Genomic DNA, 21478 nt, shown 5'->3' with positions numbered 1-21478 from the left:
GATGAGCAATGCCCCAGAGTTGGGAACGACTAGCACATATGTGCGAGGGGAACCTTTACCTTTACCTAATCACAAAACAGCTCATTTGTAAACTCAGAATGTATCTAAATTCTTTTCCAAGAGCTTTCTGGTGCAGTGATTTCTAGTTTAAGAAATCACTGCACTAGAAAGCTCTTGCAAAAATATTACAAACACAACTGCATTGAAGGGCGGGGAAGTGGGGAGGAGAGAGAGGATTTTTATATATCATTCTACATCTCAAAACCACATGCCTTTGTGCAGTGCTTTATGACAACTTCTGCCCTTCGGAGTCACTGATCTATTGTTTGAGGACTGATTTCTTATACAGGTTGTGTGCTTCCAAGGCTGTTTTTGTGTACAGCTTTTTCAAGAAATGAATCTCAGGGATATACAACCATCTGGGGCGAAGAGAATTATTTGCCAAACACTCTGCTAGAACAAAGTGTGAAGGTAATCACATTTTTCACGAACTTCAATGGAATAAAATCAGTCTTCGCTTATGCACAAAATTATCACAAGAAAAAAATGTAGCCAAGGATTAATAATAAAATGGCAGGAAAAGAAAAGAAAACTTGAAGAACTAGAATAGGGACAGATTGTCATGGAGAATAACTATCATTAAAATCAATGTCAACTTGCTGGCACATAATCAATCAATCAATCAATCAAAAGAAATTCTTTGACTATTGACTGATGTCATAAACAAAAGACAATTGGTCCCTGGTCTTTAAATACCCTGTTTCCCGGAAAATAAGAACCAATTGGAAAATAAGCCCTAGCATGATTTTTTCAGGATGCTCGTAATATAAGCCTTACCCCAAAAATAAGACCCAGTTAAATCATCAGCCAGATGGATGCATTTAGACCGCATTTCCCTGAAAATAAGACCTAACAGAAAATAAGCCCTAATGCATCTTTTGGAGCAAAATAATAATAATATGACCTTGTCTTATTTTCAGAGAAACACAGTAGTTGTAGCTCCTTGCTACAATTTCTTACAATTCTATACTTTTTTCGATTCGATTCTTTCCACAGTACAAAAGTATGGACAAAAATATGCAACTGCTTCCTCTACTACCAACTTCTGTTTTACTTACTCGACAAGATCTTCTCTACACTTCTGCAGGAGTTCCTGAGCTTTCTGGATTTCTTGTTCATTCAGAAGTACCAGGGTCCCAATTGTCAGATGGAGTTTTGCTGGGTTCTGAAACAGGCTACTGCTGACTCCAGAGTCCTATAAAAACATTAGGCATTCCTCAAGTGAGAAAAGTGTACATTAGAAACTTCATATGCATTCAATATTTTTGACGTAACTTGTATTGAGCAAAGACAGATGCTCATATGGGGAGCGCAGAAACACCAGAATTTTCCAAAGCATCAGAAGGCAAGGCAAGAAGCAATGGATTGAAACTAACCAAGGAGAGAAGCAACCTAGAACGAAGGAGAAATTTCTTGATAGCGAGAACAACCAACCAGGGGAACGGCTTGCCTCCAGAAGTTGTGGATGCTCCATCACTGGAGGCTTTTAAGATGACACTGGACACCCATTTATGTGAAATGGTATAGGGCAGTGTTGGCGAAACCTTTCATCACCAAGTGCCAAAACTGAAGCTCGCACATGCCACAAACCAGAAGAGGAGCTGCCCGGTGAGTAAGCGCGCACCATCTGGTCTTTGTGGCCAGAAACCAAAAGAGCAGGTGCCCGGCGCACACATGCCCGCCGGGTGGCTGCTCTTCCAGTTTCCGTCTCTTTGCGCGCATGAAGACCAGCTGGCCAACACGCCAGAACCTGGAAGAGCAGCAGGCAATGGCTCGTGTGCCCAGAGAGATGGGTCTGCGCGCTACTCCCGGCATGTGTGCCATAGGTTTGCCATCATGGGTATAGGGGCTCCTGCTTGAGGAAGGGATTGGGCTAGAAGATCTTCAAGGTCCCTTCGAATTCTGATGATAATGATGAAGTCTTGATCCTCAAATAATAGAAGCCTGATATAGGCCACTCCTTGGCACTGAAAGAAGTAATATCTCCTTTTTTGAGGAATCTCTGCCATGAGAAATTTTCAAAACATATAACCACATCTTGAAAAAGATGGGATGCATAAGTACAAAGAGCGACACTGCTCCATATTCTGTGACTGCAATCATGACTCTCAGATCTCCAAACCTTAATGGCACAAAAAACAATCTGCCGGCAGATTAGAAACCCCTTTCCTTATTTATTTTAAGCTCAATCGGGCTTTTGAGCGCATACGCTAAAATAAGCCCCCCCCCAAAGTAAGCCCTTCCTGAAAATATTGCAAGACAGCAGCAACCATGAGGTGACGACGCTCGCTGCCTCCTGCACCTCAAAAATAATAAGACCTCCCTGAAAATAAGGCCAAGTGCTTATTTGGGGGGGGGGTCAAAAAAATAAGACCCTGTCTTATTTTGGGGGAAACACGGTATTATTGGGAGACTGTTTTTATTGTTACCGAGCAATGGGGAAAAATGTGTTTTTATTAAAACATGGTAAATGGGAATGGTACTTCTCAAGGCAGACTCGAAATGTCTTAGATGATGAAATAGAAGGGGAACTTACCAAATTTGCAGATGATACTAAGCTGGCAGGAATAGCCAACACTCTAGAAGATAGGCTCAAGATCCAGATGGATCTTGACAGAGTTGAACACTGGACCCTATCTAACAAAACAAAATTCAACGTAGAGGAAAGTAAAATCTTACATTTGGGCAAGAAAAACCAAAACTACACATATAGACTGGGTGAAACCAGGCTTAGTAGCAATAACTGTGAGAGGGATGGAGTCTTCGTGGACAACCAGTTAAATATGAGCCAGCAGAGTGCAGTGGCAGTCAAAAAAGCCAATGCAATCCTAAAATGCATTAACAGAAGGATACAATCAAGATCAAGTGAGGTACTAACACCACTCCTATAAGGCTTAGACAGACCACACCTAAAATACTGCATCCAGTTTTGGTCACAACTATAAAAAATGTTGAGAGTCTAGAAAAAGTGCAGAGAAGAGCAACCAGGGTGATTAGGAGACTGGAGGCTAAAACATATGAAGAGCGGTTGCAGGAACTGGGCATGGCTAGTCTAGTGAGGAGAAAGACCAGGGGAGACACGATAGCAGGGTTCCAATATTTGAGGGACTACCACAGAGAGGAGGGGGTCAAGCTATTTTCCAAAGCACTTGAAGGCCACACAAGGAATAATGGAGGGAAACTGGTCAAGGAGAGATTCAAACTAGAAATAAGGAGAAATTTTCTGACAGTGAGAGCAATCAACCAACGGAACAGAAGTTGCATTTGGAAGTTGTGGGAGCTTCATCACTGGAAGCTTTCAAGAAGAGGCAGGAGTGCCATTGTCAGAAATAGTGTAGGGTCTCCTGCTTGGGTGGGGGTGGGGGTTGGACTATATGACCTATAAGGTCCCTTCCAACTCTGTTAAACTGTTTAAAAAACTCCAAGGAGTTTACTCCTCTATTTTGCCCTTCTACCCCATCCTTTACTATCAAAACAAAGTTGAGAAAAAGCTCTAACTCCCATCTGGGTGAAAAGGTGTTTTAGATATCTTCCAAAGCTCAGTATCTATTTTTATGAACTTTTCTTAATCTTCAAACATCAGAGCCTAGCAACAGAAGCTATTATAGTCTATAATGAACACCAGCAGCACAGAAAAGCTGGTGAAACAGCAGGGAGCAGATCTGGTAGATTCCAATTATTGGCAGCAGTTCTTTTTAATTTCTGTAATGCTTGCAGATATAATGAGCACAAAGTATATTAACACAATAAATAAGCAGCTTCAAGGAAAAGAGCATAGTCTAATCTAATCCCATAGAGAAGGAATGGTGGCAAAAAAAACCCCTCCAATCCTGAATTAATGTTATAATTACTATCAGTTTAAATAGCTGAATTTTCCCTCTACAGCTTTCCAGAAATCAAAGTCATCTTCCATGCCAACAACTGTCTATCTGTATTTTTCTTTTTTTTAATAATTTTTTTTTATTTTCAAAACAAACACAACACACAAGATCTTCCTTTTTTACATACCGTAGAAAGTGTATCAGTTGATTACAAAAGGTTTTCGTGCATCTCTTCCACAGTCATCAAGCATAATTCATATTAACTCAAGTATTTTAACTCAGATATTTATACATGTTACTATCGTCATACCTCCATTTACATTTGACTATAATTGTTTAAATGTCCTTCATCATAAAATATACCAAGATTTAATACATAACCACATACTAGCATTTCATTTACTATTTCTAAAATCCTCCAATAACACTGAATCTTTATGTCCTATTCTAGCTAAACATCCATAATATTGAATAACAAAATTTTCTAATCCTTCTTTCCAAATCATTATTTGCAATTTACATCCAATTTCCTTATGTTGTACCCATTCCTATATATACCTTATTATCATTATCCCTCCTTTATTTAACAATATCCTGTATCATAACATTTCCCCCCTAATATTCAAAACTTAACTATATCTGACAGTTCTTTTTTAAATTTTTTCTTAATCTTTATATATAATCCAAAAGGATTTCTAATCTTCCTTTCATGACTACCATTCAATATTCATATCCCATTATTGCTTATCATAACACTACACATTGTATACATTATTATCATTATCCATTATTTATTTAACTATATCTATTATCACTAAATTTCACTAACTAGTTTTAAGTTATACTCTTCCATCTATCAACCTGTATCTTTCCAGTAACAAAACAGTCTCATATCTTCTGCTGTTTGTGATATCAGTCCTCTTATCTTCTCTTTAATCAATTTTGTATGGACTCCTCTTAGCAACTCTTTGCTTATAGAATCTCTCATGTAATTTCGATGCCCTTCTTCTGTTTCCTTAATCCACTTATCTTTAATTGTCGGTGGTGTTATCAAAACTATTGCTAATAAAAATTTCTCTCTTTAGATCCATAAATTCTTTTATTTTTTCTTCTTCTGTATCTTGCCATCTGTATCTTGCCATCTGAAGTTTTCCCTCCATTTAATTCCTCTTTCAATGTTCCACTCTTTCCATTTTCAAAGACAAACCAATCACCATAAATATCAGCAGTTTTAATTTCTTTATATTCATTTTCTTCTTTGGTTTTTTGAATTTTAACTGCGACTTTATCCATTTGATGAACATCTTCAACTTCTCCGTCATATTTTGCTGTTAAATGCACTGTCATCCAACTTCTTCTCAATCCTCTCAGGTATACTTGATAATTTCTGTATTTCTGAGAATATCTTTTGCAGTCTTAAAGCCTATTTCTCCTGCTGGAATTGTGCTATTATTTCCAATTAATAAACACTGCTATTCTAGCTTAGAAGTTTTTAGCAAAGGTTAGACTTCAATTCACAATAATCATTTCATCTTCACCCCTCTCTGGTTAGAAATACCACAAAGGAACATCTGTGTGTTTTTCTTCTTATCACTCTCTGTAAACCAGCAGTAAGACCTTGAAGTGCCAAGCCAAGAAAGTCAGTGAGAGAAAGTAAAGTGTTTTGTTTCCAATACACAAAGCTCTAGCTTCCGAAGTAGCAGTGTTTTACAATGTTTCAATTTTTTTTAATGTCTTTTTTGTGTTTCAAGTTGAAAGGAAAGTCCAATTCTTAAATGAGTTAGAAAAACACCCACAGTAATGAAAGAGGAGAATTTTAGACCATAGGTTACGGAGAGTAATGAAAAAAAAAAGAAAAATAGAAGAAGGCTTAATCCGTTCATTTTAAACGTCTTACATAAATTCCGTCCGTGAAGATAGCATTCAAAAACAAAGATAACCCCCTGTCAAAAACCATTCCAAATTTAATTCCGCCGCTTATTTCTTCTGTTTTCCAATTTAAATTTATTTTAAGTTTTTTATAGGCAGTCACTTTTAAAACAATAAAATTTCCTCACCAGCTGGAAACACTTTCTCTTTCCATATCCTTCCATTTTGGAGCCGCCCCGACTTCATCAGCCAAAGGCTGGATATTTTGTCACTGGCTTGAAGACTTTCTCTTGGATCAATCAGGGACTTTGCAATGTCCCTGAGATCAGCAAGACATATTCTTCCTGTTCACCATCTCTGCGGGACGGGTTAAGTCCATTTGGACCACCAGTGGCAAAAGTGTCGACTGCGATTTCAGAGCATTGAGATCGCCTGTCGTATCGTCGCGACTTCGGCTCCTCCCTGTCTATCTGTATTTTTCTATGCTCCAGTGCAGAAGAGAAGGCTGGAATGCTTTATTATAGGTCAGTGGTGGCTAACCTTTTTGCTATCGCATGCCAAAAGCATGGGAAGCATGGGGGGGGGGTCATGCAAACACGTGACACCCCCCGTGCATGCCCATAGGGCCATTTTTCTCCCTCCGGAGGCTTCAGAAGGCTTCCCTGAAGCCTCCGGAGGGCGAAAAACAGCCCAATGCACAAACCAGAAATCTGTTTACAAACTTCCAGGTTGCCCTTAGGGCCGTTTTTTCTCCTTCCGGAAGCTTTAGGAGACTTCCGGTTTGCGCATTGGGGTGTTTTTTGCCCTCCGGAAGCTTCAGGAAACCTCTGGAGGGCGAAAACTAGCTGAAAATGAAGGCTGAAATCAGCTGGCCAGCACACACATGCGTGCTGGAGTTGACAGGGCAACACCTCACATGCCTTAAGAAATGGCTCCACGTGCCACCTGTGGCATGCATGCGATAGGTTCGCCATCACAGCTATCGGCAGTTCTCAACTTATGACTTATGTAACTTGCGACTCAAAAATTTCTGTTGCTAAGCAAGGCAGTTGCTAAATAGCAATAGCACTTGGACTTATATACCAACTTCGCAGCCCCCTCTAAGCGGTTTTACAGACTCAGACTCTTGTTCCCAACAATCTGGGTCCTCATTTTATGGATCTCAGAAGGATGGAAGGCTGAGTCAACCTTGAGCCTGGTGAGATTCGAACTGCCAAATTGCAGTCAGCCAGCAATCAGCAGAAGTAGCCTGCAGTACTGCACTCTAACCACTGCACCACAGCGGCTCTTAAATGACATTTTATCACCTTTCTTGCCATAATTGTTAAGTGAATGCCTGCAGTTGTTAAGTGAATTGTGTGGTTGTTAAGGGAATCTGACTTCCCCAATGGACGTTTGCTTATCAGAAGCCAGCTTGGAAATTTAAGTGCCCAAATTTTGAAGATGTGTCTATTGGCATGCTGTGATAAGTGTGGAAACCATTTTTTCCAGCACCATGGTAACTTTGAACAGTCACTAAATGAATGGATGTAAATCGAGGACTAGCTATAATAGAAACAAAAGGTTCATGAAGCCAACTTTAAAAAAACATGTGAGTGTTACAAGTGTTTACTAGGATTTTCCGAAATTAGTATCTGCTGTATTACTATCCATGCTACCTCTTTCCAATGAAATTTTGTAGGTCTTAAAATACGCCAAATCAATCCTTTTTCTGATAAAAACCCTTTGGCAAAGTTGAAGCGGATTGTTCCAGGTTTTGATCTAGAAAGACAGATATATTACATTTTTGCAATGAATTTAATGATTCTGAGCTGCACTGACACTTTTATTTAAAACTGCACTCTGCAAATTCCTATAAAACTTGAATATCCTAGCATTGGACAATTAATACCGAAGAGGACCAAGCAGTAGACGTTTAAGGAAGATATTCATTCATTCATTCATTCATTCATTCATTCATTCATTCATTCATATATGCTGCTGAAATCAATTTGGCAACATAGGATGAAAACTCTAAAAACATCTGGGATGAGACTTTATAGTAAAACGTATGTTTACATTCAACTTCTTTTTTTCAACATGCAACTAGGTCAAGCTAAATTGCAGTCTTATATTAAAATGAAGGCTGTTAATAACCTCTGGCTGATTGCTTCTAACAAATTCTTTATAAACTCAGTTAAGATGTAAGCATGTTTTAGTAAGCATCAATTATCTTATGAGACAACAAGTAAATAAAAGTACTTGCAATGGTCTAGGGTTCAAGGCATACACCAGTGGTTCATATTGGGAGTATAGAATGGACTTTAAACTGGGCTTCACAGAAAAGTCTACAGCCGGGGTGTCAAACTGGTGGCCCATGGGCTGGATGATCACACACAGGCCACGCCCACCTCAGCTCTGTGAAGGGGAAAACGTCATGATACGTCACGTGACAGCATCGTGATCCCGCGAGTTTAATATCCCTGGTCTACAGAGTTGTCTAGATGACAGCAGTTGCCTACTGACTCAAAACCAGGAAGCCACCACTGGCACAACTTTAACACTGATTCCCAATGGAAAGCCAAATGGGCCACTGAACAACCAGTCATAGGAAGGCATATAAAGGATCCTAGAAAAAATGGTGCCAGGCTTTGAACAATGACGTCAGCAATGGACAATCCTGAACAGGAGTTGCACCTCACACAGGTGCAGTGGTCAGAGTGCAGTACTCCAGGCTATTTCTGCTGCCTGCAATTTGGCAGTTCGAATCTCACCAGGCTCAAGGTTGACTCAGCCTTCCATCCTTCCAAGATCCATAAAATGAGGACTCATATTGTTTGAGGCAATATGCTGACTCTGTAAAACTACTTAGAGGGGGCTGTGAAGCACTTTGAAGTGGTATGTAAGTCTAAGTGCTATTGCTATTATCTTCCAGGACTCTCTGTATAAATGGGGCATAGTATCCTCCCTTCAGTGTGACTGTGGGGGTCTCACATCAAGCTGTAGATCACAGTGCCCGGCTGTAAGCTGAGGGCATATACCAGTCCAGTATCTGATGTTTTAAATATAAATGATGCTGCGCTTCAATGGTTAGATGGCCTAGACCAGGAGTCTCCAACCTTGTTAACTTTAAGCCTGGTGGACTTCAACTCCCAGAATTCCCCAGCCAGCTAAGGTTGGAGACTCCTGGCCTAGACATTGGTGTTTGAACATATATCTTTTTAACATTTATATTTTATTGTGTTCTGCTAATCTAGATGAAATGTTAATGTCTATTGCTAGTCCATGTATGATATGCCATATATTAAATCAATAAATATATTGGGCTTCATATTTTATTTTATTTTATTTATTTCTTAGATTTTTAGACCGCCCCTCTCCCAAAAAGGGACTCGGGGCGGTGTACAGTCAATATAATAAAATCATTCATAATAATTAAATACATTTAAACTACATTTAAGATACATTTGGAGGGGGAAATAGGCTGTACTAAGAAATAAATAATTCTAATCTTAAAACATCACAATTAAAACCCCAAACCCTAAAATAAAATAAATCCCTGGGAGGTAAAACTAAGAAAGTGCCAGGCCAGCTGATTGAAACAGGTGAGTCTTTAACTTTTGCCGGAAGGAACAGAGGTCGGTGGTAGTTCGAATGTCTGGGGGGAGGTCATTCCAGAGGGTTGGGCCCATCACAGAGAAGGATCTACTCCTAGGTGTCGCCCGCTGGCATTGACTAGCAGACGGCACCAGGAGGAGCCCCTCTCTGTGTGAGCGGATAGGTCGCAGGGACGTGTGTGGTAGGATGCGATCCTGCAGGTAACTAGGTCCTCTGCCATGGAGCGCTTTAAAGATGGTGATCAATACCTTGAAACAAATATATACATAGGGACGCAGTGGCTCAGTGACTAAGACGATCAGAAAGGTTGGCAGTTCGGCGGTTCGAATCCCTAGCACCGTGCAATGGAGTGAGCTCTTGTTACTTGTCCCAGCGCTGGCTCTTTGGCTTTGAAACAGAGATGAGCACCACCCCCTTAGAATCAGGAACGACTAGCACATATGTAGAAGGGGAACGTTTACCTTTATATGCATATGAGGCCCACGGAATCTTGGGTAGCCATCCAACAAGTAAAGCTATATTCTCATATAGAGTACCACGCTTACAGATAGTACTGCTTAAATAATAAGACTCCATCCGGAACGTATTCAGGCAAATTCATTTGGCCTGATATCGCAACGGGATGAGCAATTAGACAGAATCATTTGTACAAATAGTTCTCAGATCTCACTGGAAAGATGATTTCCTGTAATAAGTCACTACAGTGAGCAGAAGCAGAATAAAATGAAACCCTGAAGGCACCCCAAAGGGTTGCAGTACAACTGTAGTATCCTTTCACTGATTCCAATAAATAATTTCCAATTTGCTCCTCAAAATGTATAATTGAGGTTTATTTATTTTACAGCTATTACATATCATCCCAATCATATGAGTGCACAAAATGTCAATTGTATGAACGGGCAAAAATGCAGCAATTTATTAATGTAGAAAATCACAAGAATTCACTACAAGTTAGTATATCAAACTGTAATTAATATTATGATGAAAAAAGAATATTGAGGCTTTTGAGCTTGGGTGTTGGAGAAGACTTCTGAGAACACCATGGACAACCAAGAAAAAAAATTTTTTTTAAAAAAGGAAACTGTACAAAATAGTCCAGAATTCAAGGGATAGGTGACCAGGCTCAAAATAGCCTCCTTCAGATACAATGAGAAGGTCCCAAAGGTGCTTTTTCAAAAGGCAACTGAACGTTCTTTGTTTTTCCTTGAAGACGTTTCACTTCTCATCCAAGAAGCTTCTTCAGTTTTGACTGATAGAACAGAAGCAGCTTCTTGGATGAGCAGAGAAACTTCACGGAAAAACAAAGGTGCCTTTTGAAAAAGCACTTTTGGGACAACCATGACCTGGATGATTGACAATCTCCATAGACCAGGGGTGTCTAACTCAAGGCCCGGGGCTGGATGCGGCCCACAGGGTACTTAGATCTGGCCCACGGGGCCACACTGGAAACAGCAAAGGACCAGCAGGCAGTGCCGCTGCTAGCAAAAATGGGAGCTCAGAGAGGCCGTGCAAGGCCTACATGAGCTCTGTTTTCAGCTGCGATGGCCTCCTGCAATCCTCTGCCAGTGAAAACGGAGGCCCAGGGAGGCCGCACAGGGAGGCTGCAGGAGGCTGTCATGGTTGAAAACGGAGCCTCGATGAGTGAGGTTGAGCTGGCCATTCCCACCCTGCCCATGTCCCCTGACCATCCTCCGCCCCCGCCCCCCGAGATCAAACACAACCCTGATGCGGCCCTCAATGAAATCAAGTTTGACACCCCCGCCATAGAAGTTCTAGAGAAGGTTCTGAGGGTAGGGAAAGGCAGAAAGAAAGAGAAAAGGAGACCAAGAGCAAGGTGGATGGATTTAGTTACAGTGACATGAAGTAGCGTGTTGGAAGACCGGAAGGAACAGCTTGGAGACTGATCGTTAAGGATAAAATCTACCTATGTGGTTGCTCAGAGTCTATACATAATACATCAATCAATGAATCAATAATTAAGCTGCTGCCCAGTTCCTCAGTACTGTAGAGCCAAAGGCCATTGAAATAAAACACAATGGAAGACCTTCCTAAATGTGAAGAGAAGCAGAACCTCTGAGGGCTGCATGTTTTCAAGTGTGCTGGCTATTATTGAGAAAGCTGCTAATTCTGGGAGTTGAAGTCCATAATTTGAAATTTGCCAAATCTGAAAAACACTGCCCTAGAACAATCCACCTCAGAAAAATTAAAACCTGGCTTAACTCCAGATATCTATATGGACATGCACGGATAGAGGAGACTATGGAGGCTGTTATCTAATTCTGCAGAGAAGCTATCAAGGTCAGAGAACATCAAGGACACCATACAGACATCTTCATGTCTGAGTTTTCCCACCTTTTTCAGGCAAATATGAAATGTTAAGTACCGCTGGTTACTTTAAACATTGAACATTTTTTTTGATTAATTGAAGCAGTTGATTCAGCTTCCTAATACTTTACATTGACAACAAGGATTGCTAATTTTGAGAAACAGAGCAGTATTTCAAAGGCCATTGAGGGTGATGGTTTGGATTATTATTTTTGTTACAGAATTTCATATGGTTCTGATTAAAAAGTGTTTGATAGTAAGGCATCTACAAATTACCTATTTTAATTCTATGCATAGAATAGAAAAAAAATAAATTCCATGTAAATCTATATAATATATTCCAAGCTAAAAAATGTACAGATTTCTAAAAATCTGCTAAAGGTAAGTCAATATAACTACTTTCCAAATACTGCCCTCTGCTGGGTATAAAATCATTGTAAAACCTTAACTTTATATTTCAAAGAACAGCAGGCAATTACTTTTTCATTCCAGTAGCTTGTAAAATCTATAGGTTTTTTTTAAAATTAGGGGCAATTCAACTTTTTTGGGGGGATCATTAACGATCATTTTATTCCATCAAGAAATTATATACACAGGAATCTTAGGAGTCAAGAATTTCCTCTTTTCTTTCTGGGTTAAGAGAATCTAGTTTATCAGTATATTTAGCCTGATAAATTGCAGGCTTCATTTACTGAAAAAAGCCAAGATTTTACCAGATGATTATTTCCACAAAATATCACTTAAGTTAATCAGAGACACATTTTATTGTAAACATTTAGTACCTTGAGCCAAGAAACAAATGCTTAGAGCAGAGGTGTTCGGCCTTGTTGTGGACTTTAACTCCCAGAATTCCTCAGCCAGCCAGTTCCCCTGGCTGGGGAACTCTGGGAGTTGAAGCCTACAAGTTTTAATATTGCCAAGGTTGAACACCCCTGAAGCTCTCACTGTTCCCTTTGTATTAATTGGAAGCTGCTGATCATTCATAGTATGTCATACCAAGTCAGGCTTGGTTACAACTCATTAACATTCAGTCATTATAATTCTCAGTATATTTGATACCCCCTTTTTTTATTATGCCTAGCCCTTGAAAATGATATCACGTACACACATTTTAAGTTTGTTCTGGGAATTAGAATGGTTGTTAGATTTATTCTTTGTTTCCTGAGGAAACGTATCCTGGTAATATATTCAAGTCTGTTTTAGACAATTTACAGTAATACATAAAAATAATATATTTCCCCCAGAGAGATCTATCCTGCTTCCATTCTAATTAGAAAACAGAGAGTAACCGTCTTTTTCGAATTGCTGCAGTGGTTTCCAATTGTTCTAACATCCATCAAACTCTTGAGGTTTTGGTCCCACAAGAGAACGGAAGGATTTTCTTTGTATTTCACAAAAAAACAACACGATGCAAGCATCGTGACTTTTTACCAACAAAATGAAATTGTATGTAGCAAAAGTCCCTAAATCTTGATTTAAACTTATCCGCAACTGCACTTAAGTATTGATGCAGATTTTTGCTACAAAGGGGTTGATAAGCATAGGTTGCAAATCTCCCAGTGGTGGGATTCAAAAATTCTTACTACCGGTTCTGTGGGTGTGGCTTGATTGGCGTGATGTGGCAGGGGAAGGATACTGTAAAACCTCCATTCCCACCCCACTCCAGGGGAAGGTTACTACAAAATCCCCATTTCCTCCCGATCAGCTGGGACTCGGGAGGCAGAGAATAGATGGGAGCGGGGCCAGTCAGAGGTGGTATTTATTCTCCAAACAACTCAAAATTTCCGTTATCGGTTCTCCAGAACTGGTCAGAACCTGCTGAATACAACCTCTCATGTGGAGACTGAGTGGCCCCTCTTTCCTGACAATTAGAACATTTAATCAGTGGAACAACTTCCCTCCAGAAGTTGTAAATGCTCCAACACCAGAAGTTTTTAATAAGAGATTGGATAACCATTTGTCTGAAGTGGTGTAGGGTATCCTGCCTAAGCAGGGGGTTGGACTAGAAGACCTCCAAGGTCCCTTCCAATTCTATTATTCTATCTTAGTTCTAATGGCAACAACTAATAGTACAAGGCAGCCCAATTATGTGCTGCTAGTTTCTACTTGGGTCCATTTGCCCCTTTCCAGGGTCCAGGAGGTCAGATTTCTAATGAATGTCCTTGTGTTGCTGTTATGGGTCAGTTTTTAGTAAGATGATAATCGTCCACAGTAATACTGGATGAACAAGTCTGTTGGGTGAGGGAGTGTCCCATTCTTGAACATCTGTCTTCTCCGGTATTGGGTTCTTCAGCAGTATTGATTTTATAGGTAGGCAGTGGAGGGGGACTGCAATGACTATGACAGATGGGAAAGGGTCCAGGTCTCAACTTCTGCTCAGGATGTGGAAATGCTGAGCTAGTTTGCTTCTCTGCTCCTCCATGAGCTCTTGAAAACAGCATCTGAGCTTCTACTTAAGACCAGTGGTGAAATTCATTTTTTTTTTACTACTGGTTCTGTGGGCGTGGCTTGATGGGCGTGGCAGGGGAAGGATACTCAAAATCTCCTTTCCCACCCCAATCTGGGCCACCCAAAGGTGGCATTTGCCAGTTCTCCAAACTACTCAAACTACCTTCACCCCTGTTTAAGACTAACTAGCCACATAATGCTAATTAATCTTTTACATCACCTAGTGAGATGGAACCATCTCAAGCAGAAATAGAGAAATAATTACTAGCTTCAGCAGCTGTAAAAGGTCCAACGATTTTCCTTTCTGAGACAAAAGAGGAAATTGCTTTGGTTGACAGTTCAACTGAAGATGAGGTAGGAGAAGTGCAAAGAGTAACGGTAACTCCAAAGCGGAGCCAAGAGAAGTACTGTAATTAATTCTGAGATATCTTGTCGTGGTGTAATCTGCATGAAGTCATCTCAAAAAAATGAACATTAACATACCCGAAAGAAGATTTGATTCTATGCGGAAAGAAATCAAAAATTAAGGAACTGATGGTCTCCTGAAGGGGAAAAAAAAAATCCAGGCCAGGGATGGGCAATTAATTTTCCCAAGAGGCTACAAGAGAAACTGAGACTGTTGTGGAGGACCGAATCAATAGGGCTGTGAAGGTGCACAGGATATGCACACACAGGCATGTATATAAATTGAAAATAAAATAGCAGTTGCCTTTAAAATAAAAGCAATCCATGTGGGCTAGGCAGGGAGAGTCAAAGGGCTGGAGGTGGTCTAAGGCAGTGATGGTGAACCTTTTTGGCACCGAGTCGAGTGCCAAAAAGTTCACACGGAAATGTCCTTGCATGTGTTCATGCTCTTCGGGGCCACACACAGTAAAAGCTGAACTTCTAGCGTGTATGCATGCCCGATGATCAGCTGGCTGGGACGCATGCGCAAGCCAGGTTTTGGCACTGCCACACGTGCGAAGGGATCGCGGTCCAGAAAAGCCAAACTTCCAGGTTCTGGCATGCAGGCGCACATGACAATCAGCTGGCCGGAGTGCATGCACATGCTGGTTTTCCGCACTGCTGCGCACGCGAAGGTCAGCTGATCATCATGCACGCATGCGTGACAGAAACACCGAAGGCAAACAGGCAAGGCCGCACACGCTGGGCACCATGGCTTCGCGTGCCATTTTGGGCATGGATGCCATTGGTTCGCCATCATGGGCCTAGGGGTTATAAAATAGCCAGGTCTGATCTAAGCTCTAGCAATAAAACACTCAAAAAAAAATCAACATCATGGCAGAAGAGTGGGCTCTGGAAAAAAAAGTGTTTTAACCCTCACGGATATTGAGGACTAGCAACCTCCATGGCTATTCAATTTCAAATAATTCTATAATCATCAATATTTTAATGTTATTATAGACAAATCCAGTTGAGAATTAGAATTCTCAAGAAATCTATTCAGTACAACATTTTGCACTTCTTCAGGAAATGAACTTCTCTAGAATATGGTGGAGGGGAAAAAGTAATGTATTTTTCAGGTTTGTTTCAGGTAGTTAAAAAGCACAAACAATTTAACCCTATTACTGAGACAGGAAGACAAGTGAAAACTTTTCTTCAGCCTGCCAATTTTATTTATCTCTAGATGTATGAGAACATTTTTATGATCCTAATATTGCTGTTAATTATCTGAGAAAAGATCTGAGGCTCATACTGAGATTGAAATAAAACAGCAGTCCTCACCATAATTAGATAAACATCAAGAGGACCATTCTTTTATTATACATCAAATTTTGAAGCACAAAGTTTTCTTTAATTTACTTTTTGAAGTAGATTAGAGTTTCAATTTTAAGGAGAGAGTGAAAGTCTGCAAAACAGGGATATCTCTTCCATTTAATCAGATTTGTTTCTCCTTTCTTCGTTTTATTATATTTTGCCCAATTTCCATTTTTTATCTTGATTCTGATTGCTACAAGGTTTTTTTTCCCCTTTCCTAGGTTTTCCTCACCCTTTTTTATTTTCACTAGTTCTTTTCAGTCTTTTTCCTTTTTTTTACTACTACTATCGTTTTTATTTCATTCAAATGTAAAGATTTTCCTTTCTGAAGTTTTACTTTTGACAAATGGGTTATTAAGTTCTTAATATGATTTTTCTTTTTCCTTGGCTCGTGAGCCAGTCAGATCTTTGCTGTATAATGGAAAATTTCTTTAGATTTCTATATAATATTATCATCATTTTTATTACAGAATATTAGAGGGACAAAGATTTTTCTACAGATACATTTTATAACTGAGGGGGAAAATGATGTTCAACTACAAATCTTGAGTAATAAATGCTCTGTCCTACACGTTGGCAAAAAAAATCAGAACACCAAATACAAGTTGACAGAAACTATTTTGTCGATGACCCTCACTCAGTCAAAGACCTAGGAGTACTCATCTCAAACGATCTAAGCCCCGGAGCCCACTGTAACAGCATTGCCAAAAAGGCATTAAGAGTTGTTAACCTAATTTTGCGAAGCTTCTTCTCCGGCAACATTGTACTGCAAACTGGGGCATACAAAACCTTTGCCAGACCAATTCTCGAATACAGCTTGTCTGTCTGGAATCCACACTATATTCGGACATTAACACGATTGAGCGGGTCCAGAGGTATTTCACAAGAAGAGTCCTCCACTCCTCTGCTCACAATAGAATCCCTTATGCCACCAGGCTTGAAATTTTGGGCTTGGACAATCAGGAACTGTGCTGCCTGCGGTTCAATCTAAGCACAGTACGCAAAATTGTCTGCTACAACGTCTTACCTGTCAATGACTTCTTCAGCTTCACCCTCAATAATATACAGGGAAACAGTCAATACAAACTCAAGGTAAACTGCTTCAAACTCGATTGCAGAAAATATGACTTCAGCAACAGAGTGGTCAACGCCTCGAATGCCCTACCTGACTCCGTTGTTACATCCTCTAACCCCCACAGCTTCAATCTCAAACTGTCTACCGTGGACCTCACCCCATTCCTAAGAGGTCCATTAAGGGGGCGTGCATAAGTGCACCAGCGTGCCTACCGTCCCTGTCCTACTGTCCCCATTTATTTGTATTTACTTCCTTTGTTTTTCTGAGAACTAGCTGCAGATTTGTTTCTTGTAAATCCGGACATTTGATCAGAGGACATAACACAACTACTTAATTTATTACATAATTTTTTAAGAAATCAAGCTTTACACCTCTCTTGTAATTGACCTGTATTTTTCAATTAACACCTGGAAGAGAGGCTGCTTAGACATGCTCGCTTTTCCTTTTTCTACTCTTGTGAGATAACAAGCTCTCGGTTCTAACCTCAATTAGACAATTATTCCTCACTTTTGTCTTGGCAGGAAGTGGGTGCCTGCCAGGCACTTAATCCTCATTAATATGTAAGCTTCCCTTGCTGATGCCTAAACAGAGAAACTCTGGGGGATGGAGAGGGAAAAGAGAGAGGTTTGAGGCCTATAAAACATCTGCCCCAACGAAAGCAACCTTTTTACAAGTCAAATTCCAGAGACCATCACCGTGAAGGAAGAGCCCCTGGCGCTGTAAGTAATGAAATGGAGACACTTTGAATAAACAAGGTGTTTGTTTCTGGCACCTCCTCCTGCTTCGGCATCCATCTTGCAAAATCTAAATTAGCTAGCAACCCCAAGAATTGTTTCAGGCAACAAGACCTTTCTGAAATAAATTAAGCATTAGCCCTCATATTCAAGACCTTGCAAAATGCTTTATTCCTACCGCATGCTCTTCAACAGCAGCGATTTCTAAATAAGCTCCAAGTTGTCCCAACATCTATTTTTCCATTTTCTTTAATAATGGTTTATAATCTTGCTGTCATTTCCCCAGTGAATTTCTTTCAGAAACTTAAATTGGATCCAATGTTCCTAGCTATTATGGGTAATTCCCAATTGACTCACTTGAAGTCCTCATCATATTAATCCTTAATAGCCCTGAAATCCCTATTGTTTTTTCCCCCTAAAAAAGAATACTATATATCTTATTGCTTAAATGAGCTGCTTCTAACAGAATAACAGAACTGAAAGGGACCACGGAGGTTTTCTAGTCCAACCCCCCGCTCAAGCAGGAAATCCTATATCATTTCAGACAAAAGGTTGTTCAATCTCTTCTTATAAACATTTGAGTGTTGGAGCATTCACAACTTCTGGAGGCAAGTTGTATAAGTGACTTTCTATTTTAAGAGGGTTTTTTAAAAAAATCCAAATATAGACAGTCTTTGCTATGTAGCTGACTCTTATAATTCGCTCCTGGGTTTGTTTTTGTTTTTTTTGTATCAAATAGATAAGAAATTCATTTCCAGATTAATTCATACAGATTGTGGAAGGCACATTTTAAAGGCTTTTGATTTGAATTTACAGGAAATTTTTGCTTTGAGATATTAAAAGTGTTTTTTTTTAGATATTGGAGAGTGTCTAATTCTCTAAAATCAATCCAATTACTCTCTGTCTCTGGAACACGCTGCAAATCAATCTTTCTGTCATACACAATGTTCTTATGATTCCTTTTTTTTTGTTGCCTGCTTCTAAGTGTAGAATTTACCAAACAGGTAAATTAATGTTGGTTAATGTTGTAGGTAGCTTAATTTCAGTACAGTGTAGATTCCAAGAAGGGAAGTTATTTGGGCAAAAGATGAGTAAATTGAAGGGAATTTCTAAGAGTGAATCTCTCAACAAGATTATTGAAATCCATCATTACAGTTCACTTGTGATTGGGGATCCTGTTATCCCAAGCTCACCCATCCTACAGGTGATCATAATCACTAGCTTTGCACTGATTCAAGACATGCCAAAGGTGCTCTTTCAAGAGGCAACTGAACTTTGTTTTCTTTCTCACTCTGCTGAACAAATAATACCCTCAACACTGTCAAACTATTTACTAAGTCTGCACTACTATTAATCTTTCATCATTCTGATTACTCATCTCCTCCCACTTATAACTGTAACTTGTTGCTTGTATCCTTACGATTTATATTGTTTCCTAATATGATTTGATTGCTTATTTGTATCCTATGACTATCATTAAGTGTTGTACCTTATGATTCTTGATGAATGTCTCTTTTCTTTTATGTACACTGAGAGCATATGCACCAAAGACAAATTCCTTGTGTGTCCAATCACACTTGGCCAATAAAGAATTCTATTCTATTCTATTCTATTCTATTCTATTCTCCTATTCTATATTCCATTCTACTCTACTCTACTCTACTCTACTCTACTCTACTCTACTCTACCCTACTCTACTCTACCCTACTCTACTCTACTCTATTCTCCATGAAGATGTTTTGCTTCTCATCCAAGAAGCTTCTTCAGCTCTGGCTGTCAGAACTGAAGAAAGCTTCTGCGATGAGAAGCGACGTGTCTTCAAGGAAAAACTAAATAAGTCCAGTTCCCTCTTGAAAAAGCATTTTTGGGATAACCATGTCTTGGATGACTGAAAATCTCCATAGATATTTACTGATTCAAGAGCAGAGACACCCAAACTGCAGGCAAAACATACCACTATTTTTCACTTAATGGTAAATTAATACCTGAACCCAAACCACAATCAATAAAAATATCTTCCGAGTTCTCTTGAGTGATGGGACAGCACAATTTCTTTCAGAAGAAAGCTCCAAATACAACTGAGCCACAACTGCAAAGGACTTCCAAGTGATTCATGCCTGCCTTACCATTTTACTGGCAGACCAATTATGTAAGGAACCCAGACTACTGCAAAGGCAGCAGATAAGCAGAGTCTACATTATCCTAATCAATAAACAACCTCTGTTGTATTTTTTTTTAATTCCTCTGCCCGCCAAATCAATTGTGCTGACTGGATGGCTGGAACCTTTGGAAACTGCATAAATGAGAAGTTCTGTGTGGATCTTTCTCTCTTCTCAAATGGGTTGAAAATGCCCTCAACCCCAGAAGCAACTCCTTAAGCATTATAAAGAGAGCCACAAATTCAGATTAAAGGGCTTCTTAGTTTATCCTGTACCCAACAACGGCCAAGTAAAAGACTCTGAAAAGTTCACAAACAGGGATTGAAAGCAAACACGTTTTCTTATCGTTATTCTTGAAGAAGCTTCTGGAGAAATGGGCGATCATATAGGACACGGGTGTCAACCTCACGTCATCACCAGTGGTGGGTTTCACATTTGCCCTGCACGCACCTCTTCTGCACATGCGCCCAGCCTCCCATTCATGTGCTTTGCTCTTGCACACGCTTTCCACGCAAGCGCCCAACCTCAAAAACGTGTCTAAATAGGACAACATAGAGCCGGGAGCGGGGACGCCCCCCCCCCCGCAATTTCTGCTACAGGTTCGAACAAACCGGTCTGAACCATCTGAACACTACCTCTGGTCACCACGTTGTCGTCACGTGACATATTGTGACTTCCCCCCCCCTTCACTAAATCGGGAGTGGGCATGGCCAGTGTGTGACGCATCCAGTGCGTGGGCCGCACGTTTGACACCCCTGATATAGGTAGACCTCTACTTATGACCAGTTGAAGTTAAGACAGACTCTCCAAAAGGTACCTGGTTTTGAAGTTCTGATGTTGCACCCTCCCCCAACATAAACAGGTGATTGCATCTGAGGTGCTTGGCAACTGGCCCACATTTGCAAAAACCAGCCAATAGCGCACAGTGAGTTTGCTTAATGACTATGGTATTCACTTAACCGCCACCATAATAAAGGTCCGGTTAAATGGAGACCTGCTTTGCAACCATCTCAGGCTCAATTATAGTTGTAACTCAAGGACTACCTGTATATATTTGATGAATAAATACGTTCGAAGATAGGGTGCCTCTAAATGTGGGGGGCCTTATATTTTTAGCATGGCAGGCCTTCCACAAAGACAAACTTTTCTCTTTTTGGGGTACTGCGTGATTAACTCAAGGTAGGAAACACACATTTTTTTTAGATACAGATAGTCTTTAACTTATGATCACAACTGAGCCCAAAATTTCTGTCTTTAAGCAAGACATTTGTTCAGTAAGGTTTGTGTCAGGCCAGGAAGCCATCTTTTACATTGGGCCTTCAGGCCTGCCACATTTTTCTGCTGTGGGAAAGTGGGAGGGGGGATTATATGGAGTATGGGAGATATATAGTCTAAATAACATTCCTTTCTCAGAAAGTCAAGGTCACCTTGCCCTGCACCTGGAGTGGTATGACTGGGAAGCATCTCCAGTTGGGACGGTGCCTGATTGGGCCATGTGATGGAGAAATGGATGCTGGGCAGGGACTCTGAACTTTCTTTTGGGTGGGGAAAACCTGGAAACTTTCAGATTCGGGTTTTCTCAGATGTGCCAATATGACATCTCTAACAAAATGGAACTTTGAGGAATCTCAA

The 21478-nt window shown here is 40.2% G+C and overlaps 1 protein-coding gene across 2 annotated transcripts in view; it reads right to left on the bottom strand.

Moving 5' to 3' along the window:
- The window catches only part of ASCC1 (activating signal cointegrator 1 complex subunit 1), a 108472-nt gene that overhangs the window by 68721 nt on the left and 18273 nt on the right, over window positions 1-21478 (bottom strand). For both annotated transcript variants that reach the window (XM_081955842.1, XM_081955841.1), the window contains exon 6: window positions 1119-1255. In XM_081955842.1, the coding sequence (XP_081811968.1) occupies window positions 1119-1255 (137 nt within the window). The remainder of the gene's footprint in view (window positions 1-1118; window positions 1256-21478) is intronic.

Source organism: Natrix helvetica (assembly GCF_964273705.1).
Source record: "Natrix helvetica genome assembly, chromosome: 5".
NCBI lineage: Eukaryota > Metazoa > Chordata > Lepidosauria > Squamata > Natricidae > Natrix > Natrix helvetica.
The sequence above is the reverse complement of the archived record's forward strand: the minus strand, read 5'-3'. Positions and strand labels throughout refer to the sequence as shown.